At 44.5% G+C, this 14,964-nt stretch overlaps 1 protein-coding gene across 28 annotated transcripts in view; it reads right to left on the bottom strand.

The window, feature by feature from the left end:
• The window catches only part of ITSN2 (intersectin 2), a 127,672-nt gene that overhangs the window by 54,940 nt on the left and 57,768 nt on the right, over positions 1-14,964 (bottom strand). For all 28 annotated transcript variants that reach the window (XR_010599374.1, XR_010599373.1, XM_065587571.1 and 25 more), the window contains 3 exons: positions 10,863-10,999; positions 8,255-8,715; positions 6,939-7,060 (listed from right to left, as the gene is read on the bottom strand). Coding sequence is in view for 26 of the 28 variants with exons in the window: in XM_065587571.1 (XP_065443643.1) it covers positions 6,939-7,060; positions 8,255-8,715; positions 10,863-10,999 (720 nt within the window). In the remaining 2 variants the exon portion in view is untranslated. The remainder of the gene's footprint in view (positions 1-6,938; positions 7,061-8,254; positions 8,716-10,862; positions 11,000-14,964) is intronic.

The following is a 14,964-nucleotide window of genomic DNA, read 5'->3' as shown; positions in this document are numbered from 1 at the left end:
GTTGGACAGCCTCCAAGCACTGCTGGGAGCTGATCGCACGATGGAGGGTTTGGCCGTGGTTCTGACTGACCAGGTCGGGATGGAGAGGAAACTATATGGGAAGTTGAATTGACAGAGCAAGGATATCTGAGAACCAACACTGCTTCATCCATGCTGGAGCAACAAGAATGAGCTTGGCCTGATCCACTTTGAGCTTGAGGATGACCTTGAGGAATGACCGAAATACATGGAAAGGAGTACAGAAGAGTTGACCGCCAGCTGCAGTGGAAGGTGTCAGAGAGGACTGAGGCCCTCGAGAGCAGAACAGTTGACACTTTGGGTTTTCCCTCGTCACAAATAGGTTCATTGCAGGGACATCCCATGTTGCAAAGATGACTTGGCAAACACTCTCCTTCAGGGACCATTCATGACTCAGGGAGAAAACCCTACTGCGAGTCCACGAGATGATTTTGAACCCCTGGAAAATGGAATGCTACCAGGGTGATGTCTCCCTCAATGCAAAAGTGCCACGGATTGATCACCTCCAGGCAGAGTAACCTGGAATGTGCCGCCCTTGTCTCCCTTTGCTTCTTCACGTAGTACATCACAGTAGCATTGTTGGTGAGTATGTGATGTGGTCTCGGAAGGCACAACATGCATTGTGGATGGCCGGAAGTTCCAACACACTGATATGGAGTAAGGCTTCCTGTTCCAACCACAGGCCCTGTAATGAGTCCAGATGCACTCCCCTCCCACCCACCCACAAGGGAAGTGCTAGTAACCACTGACTTAGTTGGAGAGGGCCAAACAAAGGGTATCCCTTGGCACGCAATGCGTGGGAACTCCCACCAGCACAAGGAATCCAGGACTGCTGGAAGAAGGCGAACTGACCTGTCCAGAGAATGCAGGGCAGGGCAGTAAACTGTCCTGAGCTGCATCTGAAGTGGGTGAGGGTACAACCTAGTGATGGACCACCTGTGTGCAAACAGACATTAGGCACAACAGGTTCAGATACACATGCACTGTCATGGAAGGCTGAGATTGCAGACTGAGGCAAAACTGCTGAATTGCCTGGAAGCAGTCGGTAGGTAGTAACACCTTCGACCTCCTGGAATCTAACAGGGCCCCAAGGAACTTGATTTTTTGAGTGGGAGCCAAGGTTGACTTTGCGGTGTTTAAAACGAGTGCCAACAGTCGAGCAAACTCAACATGGTGTCAATGTGGGTGAGAACCGCCCCTCTAGAGCTGCTCTTCGGCAACCAGTCATTAAGGTAGAGGAAGATGTGGAGTCCCTTCTTCCTGAGATATGCCATAACCACTGCCATGCATTTGGTGAAGACGTGGGGGGCAGAAGAGGGGAGAACTGTATACTGAACGTGCCGTTCTCTTACCACGAAACGCAGAAACTTCTTGTGGCTCAGCAGAATCACCACATGAAAGTAAGCATCCTGCAGGTCCAGAGCAGTGAACCAGTCATTCTGACACAGGACAGGAAGGATAGCCAATAGAGTGACCATGCGGGATCTCATGACTTGATGAATCTGTAGAGGCTGCAAAGGTTGAGAATGGTTCTCATCCTGCCCTTATATTTCAGTATCAACAAGCACCAGGAGAAAAGCTGTGACCCCAGTGTTCCAGTGCTCCCAACTACAAATACAGCTCAATCAGCAGTATCTCGTGAGAGGGGTCTCTATAGAGGGATGGAGAAGAGGGATGGAGAAGTGGGATGGGAAGGGGGCGTGGAGAGGAACTGGACTGCGTAGCCAGATCTGACAGTGTCTAGAACCTAGCTGTCAGAGGTAATCGAGATCCAAGCATTGTAAAAGTGGGCCAACCTGTCCCCAAAGGGATGGGGGGGACCGAAGGGATGGAGTAATGACTGGACCACTGCTCAGGACAAAGGACACAAAATGGGTGCTTAGCCTGTGCTGATGGAGATCATGTGGACTGTCTGAAGCCCAAGCCCGACTGCTTCCTATTGTGGAGCCGTTCCTCTTTCTAGAGTAGTCCTGCTGTTTCAGGGGGAAAGGCTGCACAAAGGAATGCTGCGGGTGATATTGTTGCTCCTGCTGCGCACCATTGTGGCGCCTTTGCGTGGACAGCATGTACACTTCCAAGGACTGGAAGATAGCCCTGGAATCCTTGAAGGAGTGGAAAGTGCCTTTAGTCTTGTCCGAGAACAAGACTTAGCCATCAAAGGGCAAGTCCTCAATGGCTTGCTGGATGTCCAGAGTGATCCCAGAGTTTTGCAACCAGGAAGCTTCCTTCATAGTTACTGCCGAGGCCATGACCCTGGCCACAGTGTCTGCAATGTCAAAGATGGACTGCAGGAACCATTTTGGCCCCCAAGCAGCATTCCGCAATGAATCATAGAATCATAGAATATCAGGGTTGGAAGGGACCTCAGGAGGTCATCTAGTCCAACCCCCTGCTCAAAGCAGGACCAATCCCCAACTAAATCATCCCAGCCAGGGCTTTGTCAAGCCTGACCTTAAAAACCTCTAAGGAAGGAGACTCCACCACCTCCCTAGGTAACGCATTCCAGTGTTTCACCACCCTCCTAGTGAAATAGTGTTTCCTAATATCCAACCTGGACCTCCCGCACTGCAACTTGAGACCATTGCTCCTTGTTCTGTCATCTGCCACCACTGAGAACAGCCGAGCTCCATCCTCTTTGGAACCCCCCTTCAGGTAGTTGAAGGCTGCTATCAAATCCCCCCTCATTCTTCTCTTCTGGAGACTAAACAATCCCAGTTCCCTCAGCCTCTCCTCATAAGTCATGTGCTCCAGACCCCTAATCATTTTTGTTGCCCTCTGCTGGACTCTTTCCAATTTTTCCACATCCTTCTTGTAGTGTGGGGCCCAAAACTGGACACAGTATTCCAGAGGAGGCCTCACCAATGTCGAATAAAGGGGAACGATCATGTTCCTCGATCTGCTGGCAATGCCCCTACTTATACAGCCCAAAATGCCGCTAGCCTTCTTGGCAACAAGAGCACACTGTTGACTCATATCCAGCTCCTCGTCCACTGTGACCCCTAGGTCCTTTTTTGCAGAACTGATACCTAGCCATTCGGTCCCTAGTCTGTAGCAGTGCATGGGATTCTTCTGTCTTAAGTGCAGGACTCTGCACTTGTCCTTGTTGAACCTCATCAGGTTTTTTTGGGCCCAATCCTCTAATTTGTCTAGGTCCCTCTGTATCCGATTCCTACCCTCTAGTGTATCTACCACGCCTCCTAGTTTAGTGTCATCTGCAAACTTGCTGAGAGTGCAGTCCACACCATCCTCCAGATCATTAATAAAGATATTAAACAAAACCGGCCCCAGGACCGACCCTTGGGGCACTCCGCTTGAAACCGGCTGCCAACTAGACATGGAGCCATTGATCACTACCCGTTGAGCCCGACGATCTAGCCAGCTTTCTATCCACTTTACAGTCCATTCATCCAGCCCATACTTCTTTAACTTGGCGGCAAGAATACTGTGGGAGACTGTATCAAAAGCTTTGCTAAAGTCAAGGAATAACACATCCACTGCTTTCCCCTCATCCACAGAGCCAGTTATCTCATCATAGAAGGCAATTAGGTTAGTCAGGCACGACTTCCCCTTCGTGAATCCATGCTGACTGTTCCTGATCACTTTCCTCTCCTCTAAATGTTTCATAACTGATTCCTTGAGGACCTGCTCCATGATTTTTCCAGGGACTGAGGTGAGGCTGACTGGCCTGTAGTTCCCCGGATCCCCCTCCTTCCCTTTTTTAAAGATGGGCACTACATTAGCCTTTTTCCAGTCATCTGGGACCTCCCCCGATCGCCATGAGTTTTCAAAAATAATGGCTAATGGCTCTGCAATCTCATCCGCCAACTCCTTTAGCACCCTCGGATGCAGCGCATCTGGCCCCATGGACTTGTGCACGTCCAGTTTTTCTAAATAGTCTCGAACCACTTCTTTCTCCACAGAGGGTTGGTCACCTTCTCCCCATATTGTGCTGCCCAATGCAGCAGTCTGGGAGCTGACCTTGTTTGTGAAGACAGAGGCAAAAAAAGCATTGAGTACATTAGCTTTTTCCACATCCTCGGTCACTAGGTTGCCTCCCTCATTCAGTAAGGGGCCCATACTTTCCTTGACTTTCTTCTTGTTGCTAACATACCTGAAGAAACCCTTCTTGTTACTCTCAACATCTCTTGCTAGTTGCAACTCCAAGTGTGATTTGGCCTTCCTGATTTCACTCCTGCATGCCTGAGCAATATTTTTATACTCCTCCCTAGTCATTTGTCCAATCTTCCACTTCTTGTAAGCTTCTTTTTTGCTCAGAACTCCTCACACAAGACCTCGGGCAGCTGGTCCTCAAATTTAGCCATGGCTGACCAACTGCGAAAATCATATTTGGCCACCAAACTTTGTTCATTTGTGATCTTAAACTGTAAGGACGATGAGGTATAGAACTTCCTGCTCAGAACATCTAATTGCTTGGAGTCTCTGTCCTTGGGGGTAGACTTGAACCAACCCTCCTGGGGCGTTGTTTACCGCTGTTACGTCCAGGGAATTCGGGGCCAGGTGGGAAAAGAACCCCTCAAATCCATCCATGGGAACAAAGAAGCGCTTTTCCATGCACTTAGCCCCTGGCGATCCCAAGGCTGATGTACTCCACAGGGCTCTCACTGACTCAAGGATCGCATCACTGACCAGGATGGCCACTCCCTCAGGGAGTGTGTGTGTGTTCTCTTGGAGGAACTCTGCCTGGATGCCCAATGATGCAGGTATATGGCATAAGAAGTCCTGGTACACCTTAAAGTTGTCCAGAATAGAAGGTGAGGATGAACCATTTAGCATGGCATTGTCCGGCGACAAGGTCTCAGCTGAGCCAAAACTGGCTTTCACTCCTGGGAAGATGTACCCAGGAGAGAGCAGACTGATGCTTGGGCTTGCAGTTGATCTGAAGCCACCGTCGACCATGCAAGTGACTTTGGCTTTGAATGTGATGAAAAGCGGGATCTCTGCTAATAAGGAACCTCCCACTGAGTCCAAGGTCACTGATACAGGTACAGCACTGGTGGCCAGTAGAGCCCAGGCCAGAGACCTCCTTCCCAGCCATGGGGTACCCGCCAACCCTGGGAGCCATACTGTTCCATTGGCGGCCCCTGAGGTTCATCAGGTGATGTGGAGTGGAGGATGATGACTCTGACTAGGAATGAGAGCCCCAAAATCTCAGCAGTATGGGTGGAATGATGCCCAAGGGAGTCAATAGGCGGTCCAATTAATTTGTCGCCCAGAACCAAGTTGGAACTGGTATCCCCGATGAACATGGTCCTGTCTGTACTGAGCATGCTGGTGCCACAGGCAGCGTTGGTCTTGGTGCAAACAGTCGTCCGAAAGTGCCCAATTGCGTCAATGTCAATGGTTGCAGCGTCAAATGCTGTGGGACCAGAAAGGGTCTGGGTGCCAAGGTCCCCTGCACCATTTCCAGTACTGGCTCCATCCCCACCACAGTGAGGAGTGTGTCTGTACACGGTGCCAACAGACACGAAGGTTCAGTGTCTCACTCCATCAGAGAGGCCAGGATTGGCACAGCCCTGGGAAAGTCCTGGACCAACAGTGAGGTTGGGAGCGAAAGGCAGAGGAGGTATGTGGTTTCCTGGTAGACTGACGACATGGACGCAGTCAGTACTGGCATCTCCCTTGTCGGTACCTGACTCAATGGACACCCAAAGGCTGGAACCAGAATCAATAGTACAGGGTTTCTGTCCTTCCCACTCAGTAGTAGGGAAGGGTCAGACGTACCCACACCATCCCACGTGCCAGAACTGGTCCTATGCCAGTCTGTGTTGTTCCTGGGGGAAACAGAAGTGTCGCTCTGTGACCTGGAGAAGTCTCAATTGGTCTTATGAGACCTCTTCCTCTGTGCCGACAATGGAGAACGGCTCCTCTGCCTCTTCAGCAAGGCACCTGCCCCAGAACAAGAGGTGGCAGCACTCTCCAAGCCTGAGGGCAATCTTTGACCTGAGGAGGGCCTTGGTACCAGATCAGGCCACATGGCCTGTTCAAGCAGGTGCTACTTGAGACAAAGATCCTGCACCAACTAAGTCCTCTTTTTAAATGATACACACTCTTTAAGGTGGGCCTTGCCGAGGCAAAGCAAGCACTGAGTGTGGGGGGTCGCCTCTCAACAGGAAGGACAGTGTTTAAACTAGGCTAAGACTAAATGTCAGGTTGTGAGACTACAACCGCACAAACCTCTGACTCCAGCCACAGGCAGTGAGAAAGAGCTGAGGGGGTTGGAGCAGTGCTGCCTCATACAGCCAAGGGAGGGGCCACAGCCATGAGGTGCGAGAGCCGCCCCTCTATGGGGACTGCTAGCCAAAAGTCTCTGGCTCCAGTGTGCTGGGCACACACACACACCACATCTGCATCTACTCGAAGAAGAACCAGGCAGATAACGTAACAGAGAACACTATTCAGATATTTAATTATTTGGGAGAAACCCTCAAACCTATTCAAACCAGGTAGGTCAGGTATTTAATAATTCTAGCACCACAAATAATCTTGTTTTATATACTTTTATCTATGACAATGTTTACTATGTTCGCATTACTACAGGCAATTTTCTTTGCAGTCTTATATGCATACCTGCAAAATGTTGCACTAGAGATGGGAGAGCAGTGATTATTTAGCTTATTCTTGTTATTCATTTCATAAAGTTTATAACAGCAATAATGATTTCCAAGTTGACCATTTCATAGTAGTCAGTACCAGTCCTTGGCCCTCGACTTCTCTATAACACTTCAGTCCTAGAGGTGCATATTGCTTAAATCAATCCCACTACCCCCCCCTAAAAAGAAGCAATTAGTGTAAATTTGAACAGATCTAAAATGTGTTTAAAAAAAAAAAAAACATTAATTTTGATGAAGACATATGTCAATGATTCTTCTGGTTAGTTTAGCATGAACTACCAGTCTTACCTGAATTACATCCTCAGAATTAAAACTCATCTCATCATTATTCCTTGCTTCGAATGAGTATAAAGCTCTGTAATTCACCAAGCCAGCTGAATTCCTAGATTCTGAGGCACTAACTACATTACCTGAAAGAAGAAAAAGTATTAGTGGTATTTATTATTTTGGTATTTAAGTAGTGCCAAGAGGCCCCAAGCTTGTTCAGGACCCCACTGTGCTAGGCACTATACACTGATATAACAAAAGGATGGTCTCTGCCCTAAAGACCTTACAGTCTAAGTGAATGGTGAGAGATAACTAGGTACAACAAACAGATGGAAGGAGCAGAACATCACCCAGACTATTATGATTAACGTAATAAACAGGAGTAGCAGTGGACACAGATCTGCTTAGTCAAAATATGAAGTCTTTGTCTTCCTTCCCATCTCTTCTTGTTCAATATCTTCTCCAGAATCAGTGTTTTAATTTTTCTTTCATTTATGTATAGAAGTTTTACATTTCCTTCAAATTGATTAGAAAAGGCTACCTCAACAATGAGTGGCCTGCAACCCAGGTGACATTCTTGTCAAGGAGAAATTTAAAAGCCCAGAACAGCAAAATATTACATATTTCTATTTGATATAGTCTCAGTCTCTACATTTCTCTAAGTCTATAAGTAATACTACTAAACCAGCCACACTAAAGCCATAACAATGGTTAACAATTTGCAAAAAATGTATTATATAATTCTGCTTCCACTAAGTCAATAGTAAAACTACCATCAAGTTAAATGGGAACAGAATTAAGCTAACACTAAGCATTTTTCAATATCCTATCCATAATGCCATGCTGACCTCAGTTTTGACCACCATCTAGTAACTGAGGTTATGATACCTATATAAGTGTTAATCAATGAACCAATGTTACTTTAAGGCTGTACTCATTCTCATTACTGGATTCTTACCTGTTCATTGACTACCAAAAATTGTTTTAAAAGAAATTATGAACATCTCATGCCACAACATGTGGTGAGTATTCTGTTGCATAGACAAAGTGCAGTAAAGCCAAAACGTTACTGCTCCAAGTGTCCAGGATTTGTTAACTGAAAGGATTGAAACATTTGTGGTCAGATCCAATGTTGGTGTAAACTGTTATAGCTCAATTGACGTCAATAGATTTACACCAACTATGGATATGGGCCATGGTCTCCAACATCAATTTTTAAACACATAACCTACAATACTGTCATTCTACAATAAAATGTCTAAATATGAAGTAACAATAGTCATTCAAGACAACAAGGAACATTTTTAACAAAAAATAAATCAATAGATGAAGTTTACCTTCACTTCTCCACGTAGGCTTAAGATTTCTACCCTCAGTCTGTTTCAACAAGTCTGCAAATTTCTCATTTAAGTTTAATTTTGAAGTGTGTTTCTCTGACTCTTGCAGGTTGGCTGTATCTTTTCTTCTCTTCTCTTCTTCATGCTGTTTACGCCTCTCCTCAGCTTCTTTTGCAATTTGTTCTTGCTTCCTCTTGTCTTCTTCCAGTTGTCTCTGCCTTTGTTGTTCTGTTTCTCTCTGAATCTCAGCTAGCTTGTTCCTCTCCTCCTCATGTTTCTCCTCAGTCAGTTTTTGCAACTGGAACTCCCTCTCTCTCACTTGGGCAGCTGCCTCCTCAGCTTTTTGTTTTTCTTCCTGAATTTTTTCCTTTATTCGCTCTTCCTGTAATCGCTTTTTTTTCTCCTCCTCTTCCTTTCGGACATTTTCCTGCCATAGGTTCTCCTTCCCCTGTTTTGCTTTCCTTAATGAAAAGGGAAAAATAAATAAATAAGTGAGAAAGTGTTTATGGGATTAACCACAGTTAGTGACCTGGGAGTCACTGAAGCCACACGCAAGGCTCGGGTGGCAGAGCCATGGCTAGATTTTACACCAGGTGGCCCTAAATGTAAAGTACCACCCCCTCCACACTCTAGAGTACAGTGAGGAAATACTGGTTGACTAACCATAACAACAATATTGTGATGAACTCAAGGTCCCCACCTCGAGAGGAGAGAGAGCAAATCCCTGCTCAGTCACCAAACCCAGAGTGCAGAGAAGAACTGACACTTGACAGCAATCTCCTTCCGTTCAACAGCCACATCTCACTTGTGTCTAAAAACAAATGCCAAAAATCCTTCAAAGTGCCCGCACCTTTAGCACTTCAGAGACAATGGTTTGGGATGGTGCTGGGGTATTCGTTTGCGGTTATTAGCATGTGCCAAAAATAATATTTATTTAATCAGCCTCAGCACTATCCTCCTCTTTTTCTTCTCCTCTAGCATTCTCTTTTGCTCTCTGTTCCCCAGTCTCCATATGCCACCTCTGTCATCCACAGCAGGATCTCTCCCTCCTCTGTTTGGTTTCCCCTTCAATTTCTGTTACCCCTTTACTGCAGGCCAAAAACTCCTGGGATAGGTACCATGTCTTCTCACACGTGCATACAATCCAGCATATTTTAGGCACTAATAAAATACAAATAAGAAAGACTTATGGTCTGAAAACACTGTTCCTTGACCTTTCATGCCTGAGAGCTACTTCTTCAGTGCCTCCACGACCAAAGCTGCTCAACTTGATGTGCAAAGGCAAAGCAGAAAATGGAGCATTAATCTATCAATGGTATTTCTGGGGTGCCCATCATTTCAATATCCAAATCCCACATATGAAAAATGAAAAGTTGTTCAGAGATGGCCATAAAAGACTTTGGTCTTTACCAATACCTGATTTGGCAAATTTTGCTTATTACTTTTTGTTGTTGTAATTCCTGGTCTTCAGTTATTGTGGGAATTTATTGCAGCATTTATATTCTCTTCAGTCCACAGTCTTCAGTGTAGTATCTGGGAATCTGGCAGTATTCACTGAAAATGGCCAGGTTTGGCTCAGTCTTATCTCCATTTAAATCAGGGACTATTATCTTGACACCATCAAATTAGGCCTGAATAAAGACTGGGCATGGATGGGTCACTACAGAAACTAATTTCCCCATACTACTGTTACTCACACCTTCTTGTCAACTGTTTGAAATGGGCCACACTGATTACATTGCCCTCATTACCACTACAAAAGTGATTTTTCCTCCCTTGGTATTCTACTGTTGAAAATAGCCCACTTCAACTTTAATTGAATTGTCTCGTTAGCAGTGACTCCCCACTTGGTAAGGCAACTCCCATCTTTTCATGTACTGTGTATATATACCTGTCTACTGTATTTTCCACTCCATGCATCTGATGAAGTGGGGGTTAGCCCACGAAAGCTTATGCCCAAATAAATTTGTTAGTCTCTAAGGTGCCACAAGTACTCCTCGCTGTTTTTGCTATTATCTTGAAGTGTCTCAGCCAATAACTTAGCTCCAATGATACTCTCCCCCCACACACTTTTTTTTGGGGGGGGGGGGGGAAAGGGCGGTGGGGGGGGGGAAACGAAGGGTGTCAGCAATCTGTCAGCCAACCAGTAACTAAACCACACGGGGCTGTACTCATACAGGGTTAGATTATCAAAAGTGCTCAGCATCCACAATTGAGGCCAGATTTTCAGACGATCTCAGGTCCCATTTAGGCAGCTAAATTTTCACATGCACTCAGTGCCTCAGCTCTTTTGAAAATCTGGTGCCAAAGTCCAAACCTTAAATTGTAGTAAACAGGAAGCCAGTGCAGTTCCTGGAAAACAGTCCTCCATTCTAGTCTCATCTACATGAGTATAAATTCACTGACAACAGTTATACCAGCATAACCCCAGTGAAGAGTGAGTAGAGTATTTGGTATGAATATGCTCCCCCTACATGTAAGCCTCTGAACAGGTGGGCAGACACATTTTGCACCAGCTGTAGCCTCACATAAAGCTCATTATCGTAATCCAGTGTAAACATCACAAAGGCATACAGTATCGGTGTTTTATGCTTTTCAACCACATTACCTTGCAGCCTCATCCTCCAGTCGCTTTTTCTGTGCAAGCTCAGCTCTTTTTCTTTCTACAGCTCTTATTTTCTCTTGTTTGATCCTCTGAAGTTGCTCAAGGGCTAAGTGCTGTGTGTTGTAGCTTTCTCTCAGTTCCTAATGAGGAAACACAATGAAATATATCAAAGGACTGACAAGCAAATCCATTTTTCTAGGAAAGTAACTAGGCGTTTTAATGCTTTGTGATCCAAGTTTTAATACAAATGGACAGGACAATCTTAAGTTAATAATGGATGCTGAAGCTCATTGGAAAGAAAGAGTTGAACAGGAGCATATAAAAATAGCTGGCAGATCTGCAAACTCTTATGCCGCTTATACTTGCAAAGTGCATCGTCTAGTCATTCAAGTGTTAGAGACTGCAAATATGATGGAGGGAAAAAGAGTGGGAATTTTAAATTAAGTACTTAAACACTGGGTCATCTAAGGATTAGAAGTACAGTGAAGTGTGTCTTAAAATGATCTCTAAACAGTTGCCTGGTGGAGATAGCCCACAGAATCCTTTCTACCAACACTACAAAAAGAAGGATTCTGCAGGGACTCCTCCTGAAGGTCGAAACAACAGACTGGACTTCTACATACATTGCTTCCGCCGACGTGCACGGGCTGAAATTGTGGAAAAGCAGCATCACTTGCCCCATAACCTCAGCCGTGCTGAACACGATGCCATCAGCCGCCTCAGGAACAACTCTGACATCATAATCAAAAAGGCTGACAAAGGAGGTGCTGTCGTCATCATGAATAAGTTGGAATATGAACAAGAGGCTACTAGGCAGCTATCTAGCTCCACATTCTACAGGCCGTTATCCTCTGATCCCACTGAGAATTACCAAAAGAAACTACTCCATCTGCTCAAGAAATTCCCTGAAAAAGCACAGGAACAGATCTGTACAGACACATGCCTAGAACCCTGACCAGCAGTATTTTATTTGCTACCCAAGATCCATAAACCTGGAAATCCTGGACGCCCCATCATCTCAGGCACCCTAACAGCAGGATTGTCTGGCTATGTGGACTCTCTCCTCAGGCCCTAAGCTACCAGTACTCCCAGCTATCTTCGAGACACCACTGACTTCCTGAGGAAAGTACAATCCATCGGTGATCTTCCAGAAAACACCATCCTGGCCACTATGGATGTAGAAGCCCTCTACACTAACATTCCACACAAAGATGGACTACAAGCTATCAGGAACAGTATCCCCAATAATGTCACGGCAAACCTAGTGGCTGAACTTTGTGACTTTGTCCTCATCCACAACTATTTCACATTTGGGGACAATATATACATTCAAGTCAGCGGCACTGCTATGGGTACCCGCATGGCCTCACAGTATGCCAACATTTTTATGGCTGACTTAGAACAACGCTTCCTTAGCTCTCGTCCCCTAACGCCCCTACTCTTCTTGCGCCATGGAAAAGAAGCCCTTGAGGAATTCCACCATGATTTCAACAATTTCCATCCCACCATCAACCTCAGCCTAGACCAATCCACACAAGTGGTCCATTTCCTGGACACTACTGTGCTAATAAGTGATGGTCACATAAACACCACCCTCTACTGGAAACCTACTGACTGCTATACTTACCTACATGCCTCCAGGACACACTACACGATCCACTGTCTACAGCCAACCTCTAAGATATAATCGTATTTGCTCCAATCCCTCAGACAGAAATAAACACCTACAAGATCTCTATCAAGCATTCTTAAAACTACAATACCCACCTGCTGAAGTGAAAAAACAGATTGACAGAGCCAGAAGAGTACCCAGAAGTCACCTACTACAGGACAGGCCCAACAAAGAAAATAACAGAACACCACTAGCCGCCACCTTCAGCCCCCAACTAAAACCTCTCCAGCGCATCATCGAAGATCTACAACCTATCCTGAAAGATGATCCCTCACTCTCACAGATCTTGGGAGACAGACCAGTCCTCACTTACAGACAGCCCCCAAACCTGAAGCAAATATTCACCAGCAACCACACACCACACAACAAAAACACTAACCCAGGAACCTATCCCTGCAACAAAGCCCGATGCCAACTCTGTCCACATATTTATTCAAATGACACCATCATAGGACCTAATCATATTAGCCACGCCATCAGGGGCTCGTTCACCTGCACATCTACCAATGTGATACATGCCATCATGTGCCAGCAATGCCCTTCTGCCATGTACATTGGCCAAACCAGACAGTCTCTATGCAAAAGAATAAATGGACACAAATCTGACATCAGGAATCATAACATTCAAAAACCAGTAGGAGAACACTTCAACCTCTCTGGTCACTCAGTAACAGACGTAAAGGTGGCAATTTTGCAACAGAAAAGCTTCAAAAACAGACTCCAACGAGAAACGGCTGAGCTTGAATTAATATGCAAACTAGATACCATTAACTTGGGTTTGAATAGAGACTGGGAGTGGCTGGGTCATTACACATATTGAATCTATTTCCCCATGTTAAGTATCCTCACACCTTCTTGTCAACTGTCTAAAATGGGCCATCTTGATTATGACTACAAAAGTTTTTTTTCCTCCTGCTGATAATAGCTCATCTTAATTAATTAGCCTCTTACAGTTGGGATGGCTACTTCCACTTTACCATGTTCTCTGTATGTATATGTATCTTCTTCCTATATGTTCCATTCTATACATCTGATGAAGTGGGCTGTAGCCCACGAAAGCTTATGCTCAAATAAATTTGTTAGTCTCTAAGGTGCCACAAGTACTCCTGTTCTTTTTTTAAACTACAAGTAACACAAAACAGTATTGGAAATTTTGGGTATACATCACTTAAGATGGAGGCTTCCCTTCACTATGCTTTAGTATTTCCTTTATTACCCACTACTTAATTTAACAGAAGGTCACTACAAAAAGAAGAAAAATACATACAAAAATCTGCTAATTATGGGTGAAATATATAATCTTTTCTATAATTATGACTGAAAGAACTTTTTTTTAAATAACAAATAAATCCAATAACTAAGACATAACATAGTCATGTGTAAAGTAAAGTTCAGACCACAGCATTTCCTCTAACTAGGCTCAGACCAAAGGCTGAAATAATTGGCATGGAGCTTTGGATAACAGGCCCAAATTGGAATCTGATGCACTGGTGAAAATAATGCAATAGTTTTATCACTGTTGGAAACCATAAACACCCAGATATTAGCTTCTGGCTACATAAGGCGGTATGTCTTTTAAAGCTTTTAACAGTATTTTGTTTAAAATGTAACACATTCCCATTCCCTCACTTTCTAATTCCCTCATGTCTTTTTATAATGAATTTTTCCACACCAGAGCATTTAAAATTGCTTGATTAAATTTACAAAAAGAAACACATCAGCAATAATTATCTAGTATATACTTTAATAGGTCATTAATATATTTGTAGGGCACTACAATTAATCTTTTTTAAGAATCACATTGTATTAGATACACATACTGATGAATAGGTGGAACATGGCCTTTCCTATCAGATTATTTATCAAAAGAGAGTAATTAGGAATGGTGGATTCCCATTGCAAAATCTGACACATTTCCTAAGAAGTCTTATTGTCAATGTAATGTAATTAATAAGAAAAAGATAATACAATAAAACCTCCATTGCACAGTGAGTTTCTGCAGCAACAAACTAATCCTCATTACCTATATTATTCAATAGAATTGCACTGACATAGGTGGGGAACAGTTTTTCTTCACATTTTAAACAGAGTTTGAGGATCACTGTGAAAAATAGTATCATTTGGTTCCAAAATTGAATGGTCCATTAAATAATTCAGAGAGTAAATCACAAAGAAAGGGGAGGATATGAAATTTAAAAATGGATGGTTGGCTGAAATACAATAAGCAATTGAGCTCTGTGACCACAGCATAGAATTTCCATTGTGTTAAGGAGAAGAGGTATGAAAGCTGTAGTGCTAAACTAAAGCTGGTGGTTTCGCAGCATCGTATTACAGAATTATGCAGGTTAACCTTAGGGTTGCCAGGTGTCCAGTTTTTGACCGTAACGCCCAGTCGAAAAGGGACCCTGACAGCTCTGGTCAGCACCACTGACT

This window comes from Chrysemys picta, chromosome 3, assembly GCF_011386835.1.
Source record: "Chrysemys picta bellii isolate R12L10 chromosome 3, ASM1138683v2, whole genome shotgun sequence".
NCBI classification, from domain to species: Eukaryota; Metazoa; Chordata; order Testudines; family Emydidae; genus Chrysemys; species Chrysemys picta.
This window is presented reverse-complemented; position numbering and strand designations above follow the sequence as displayed.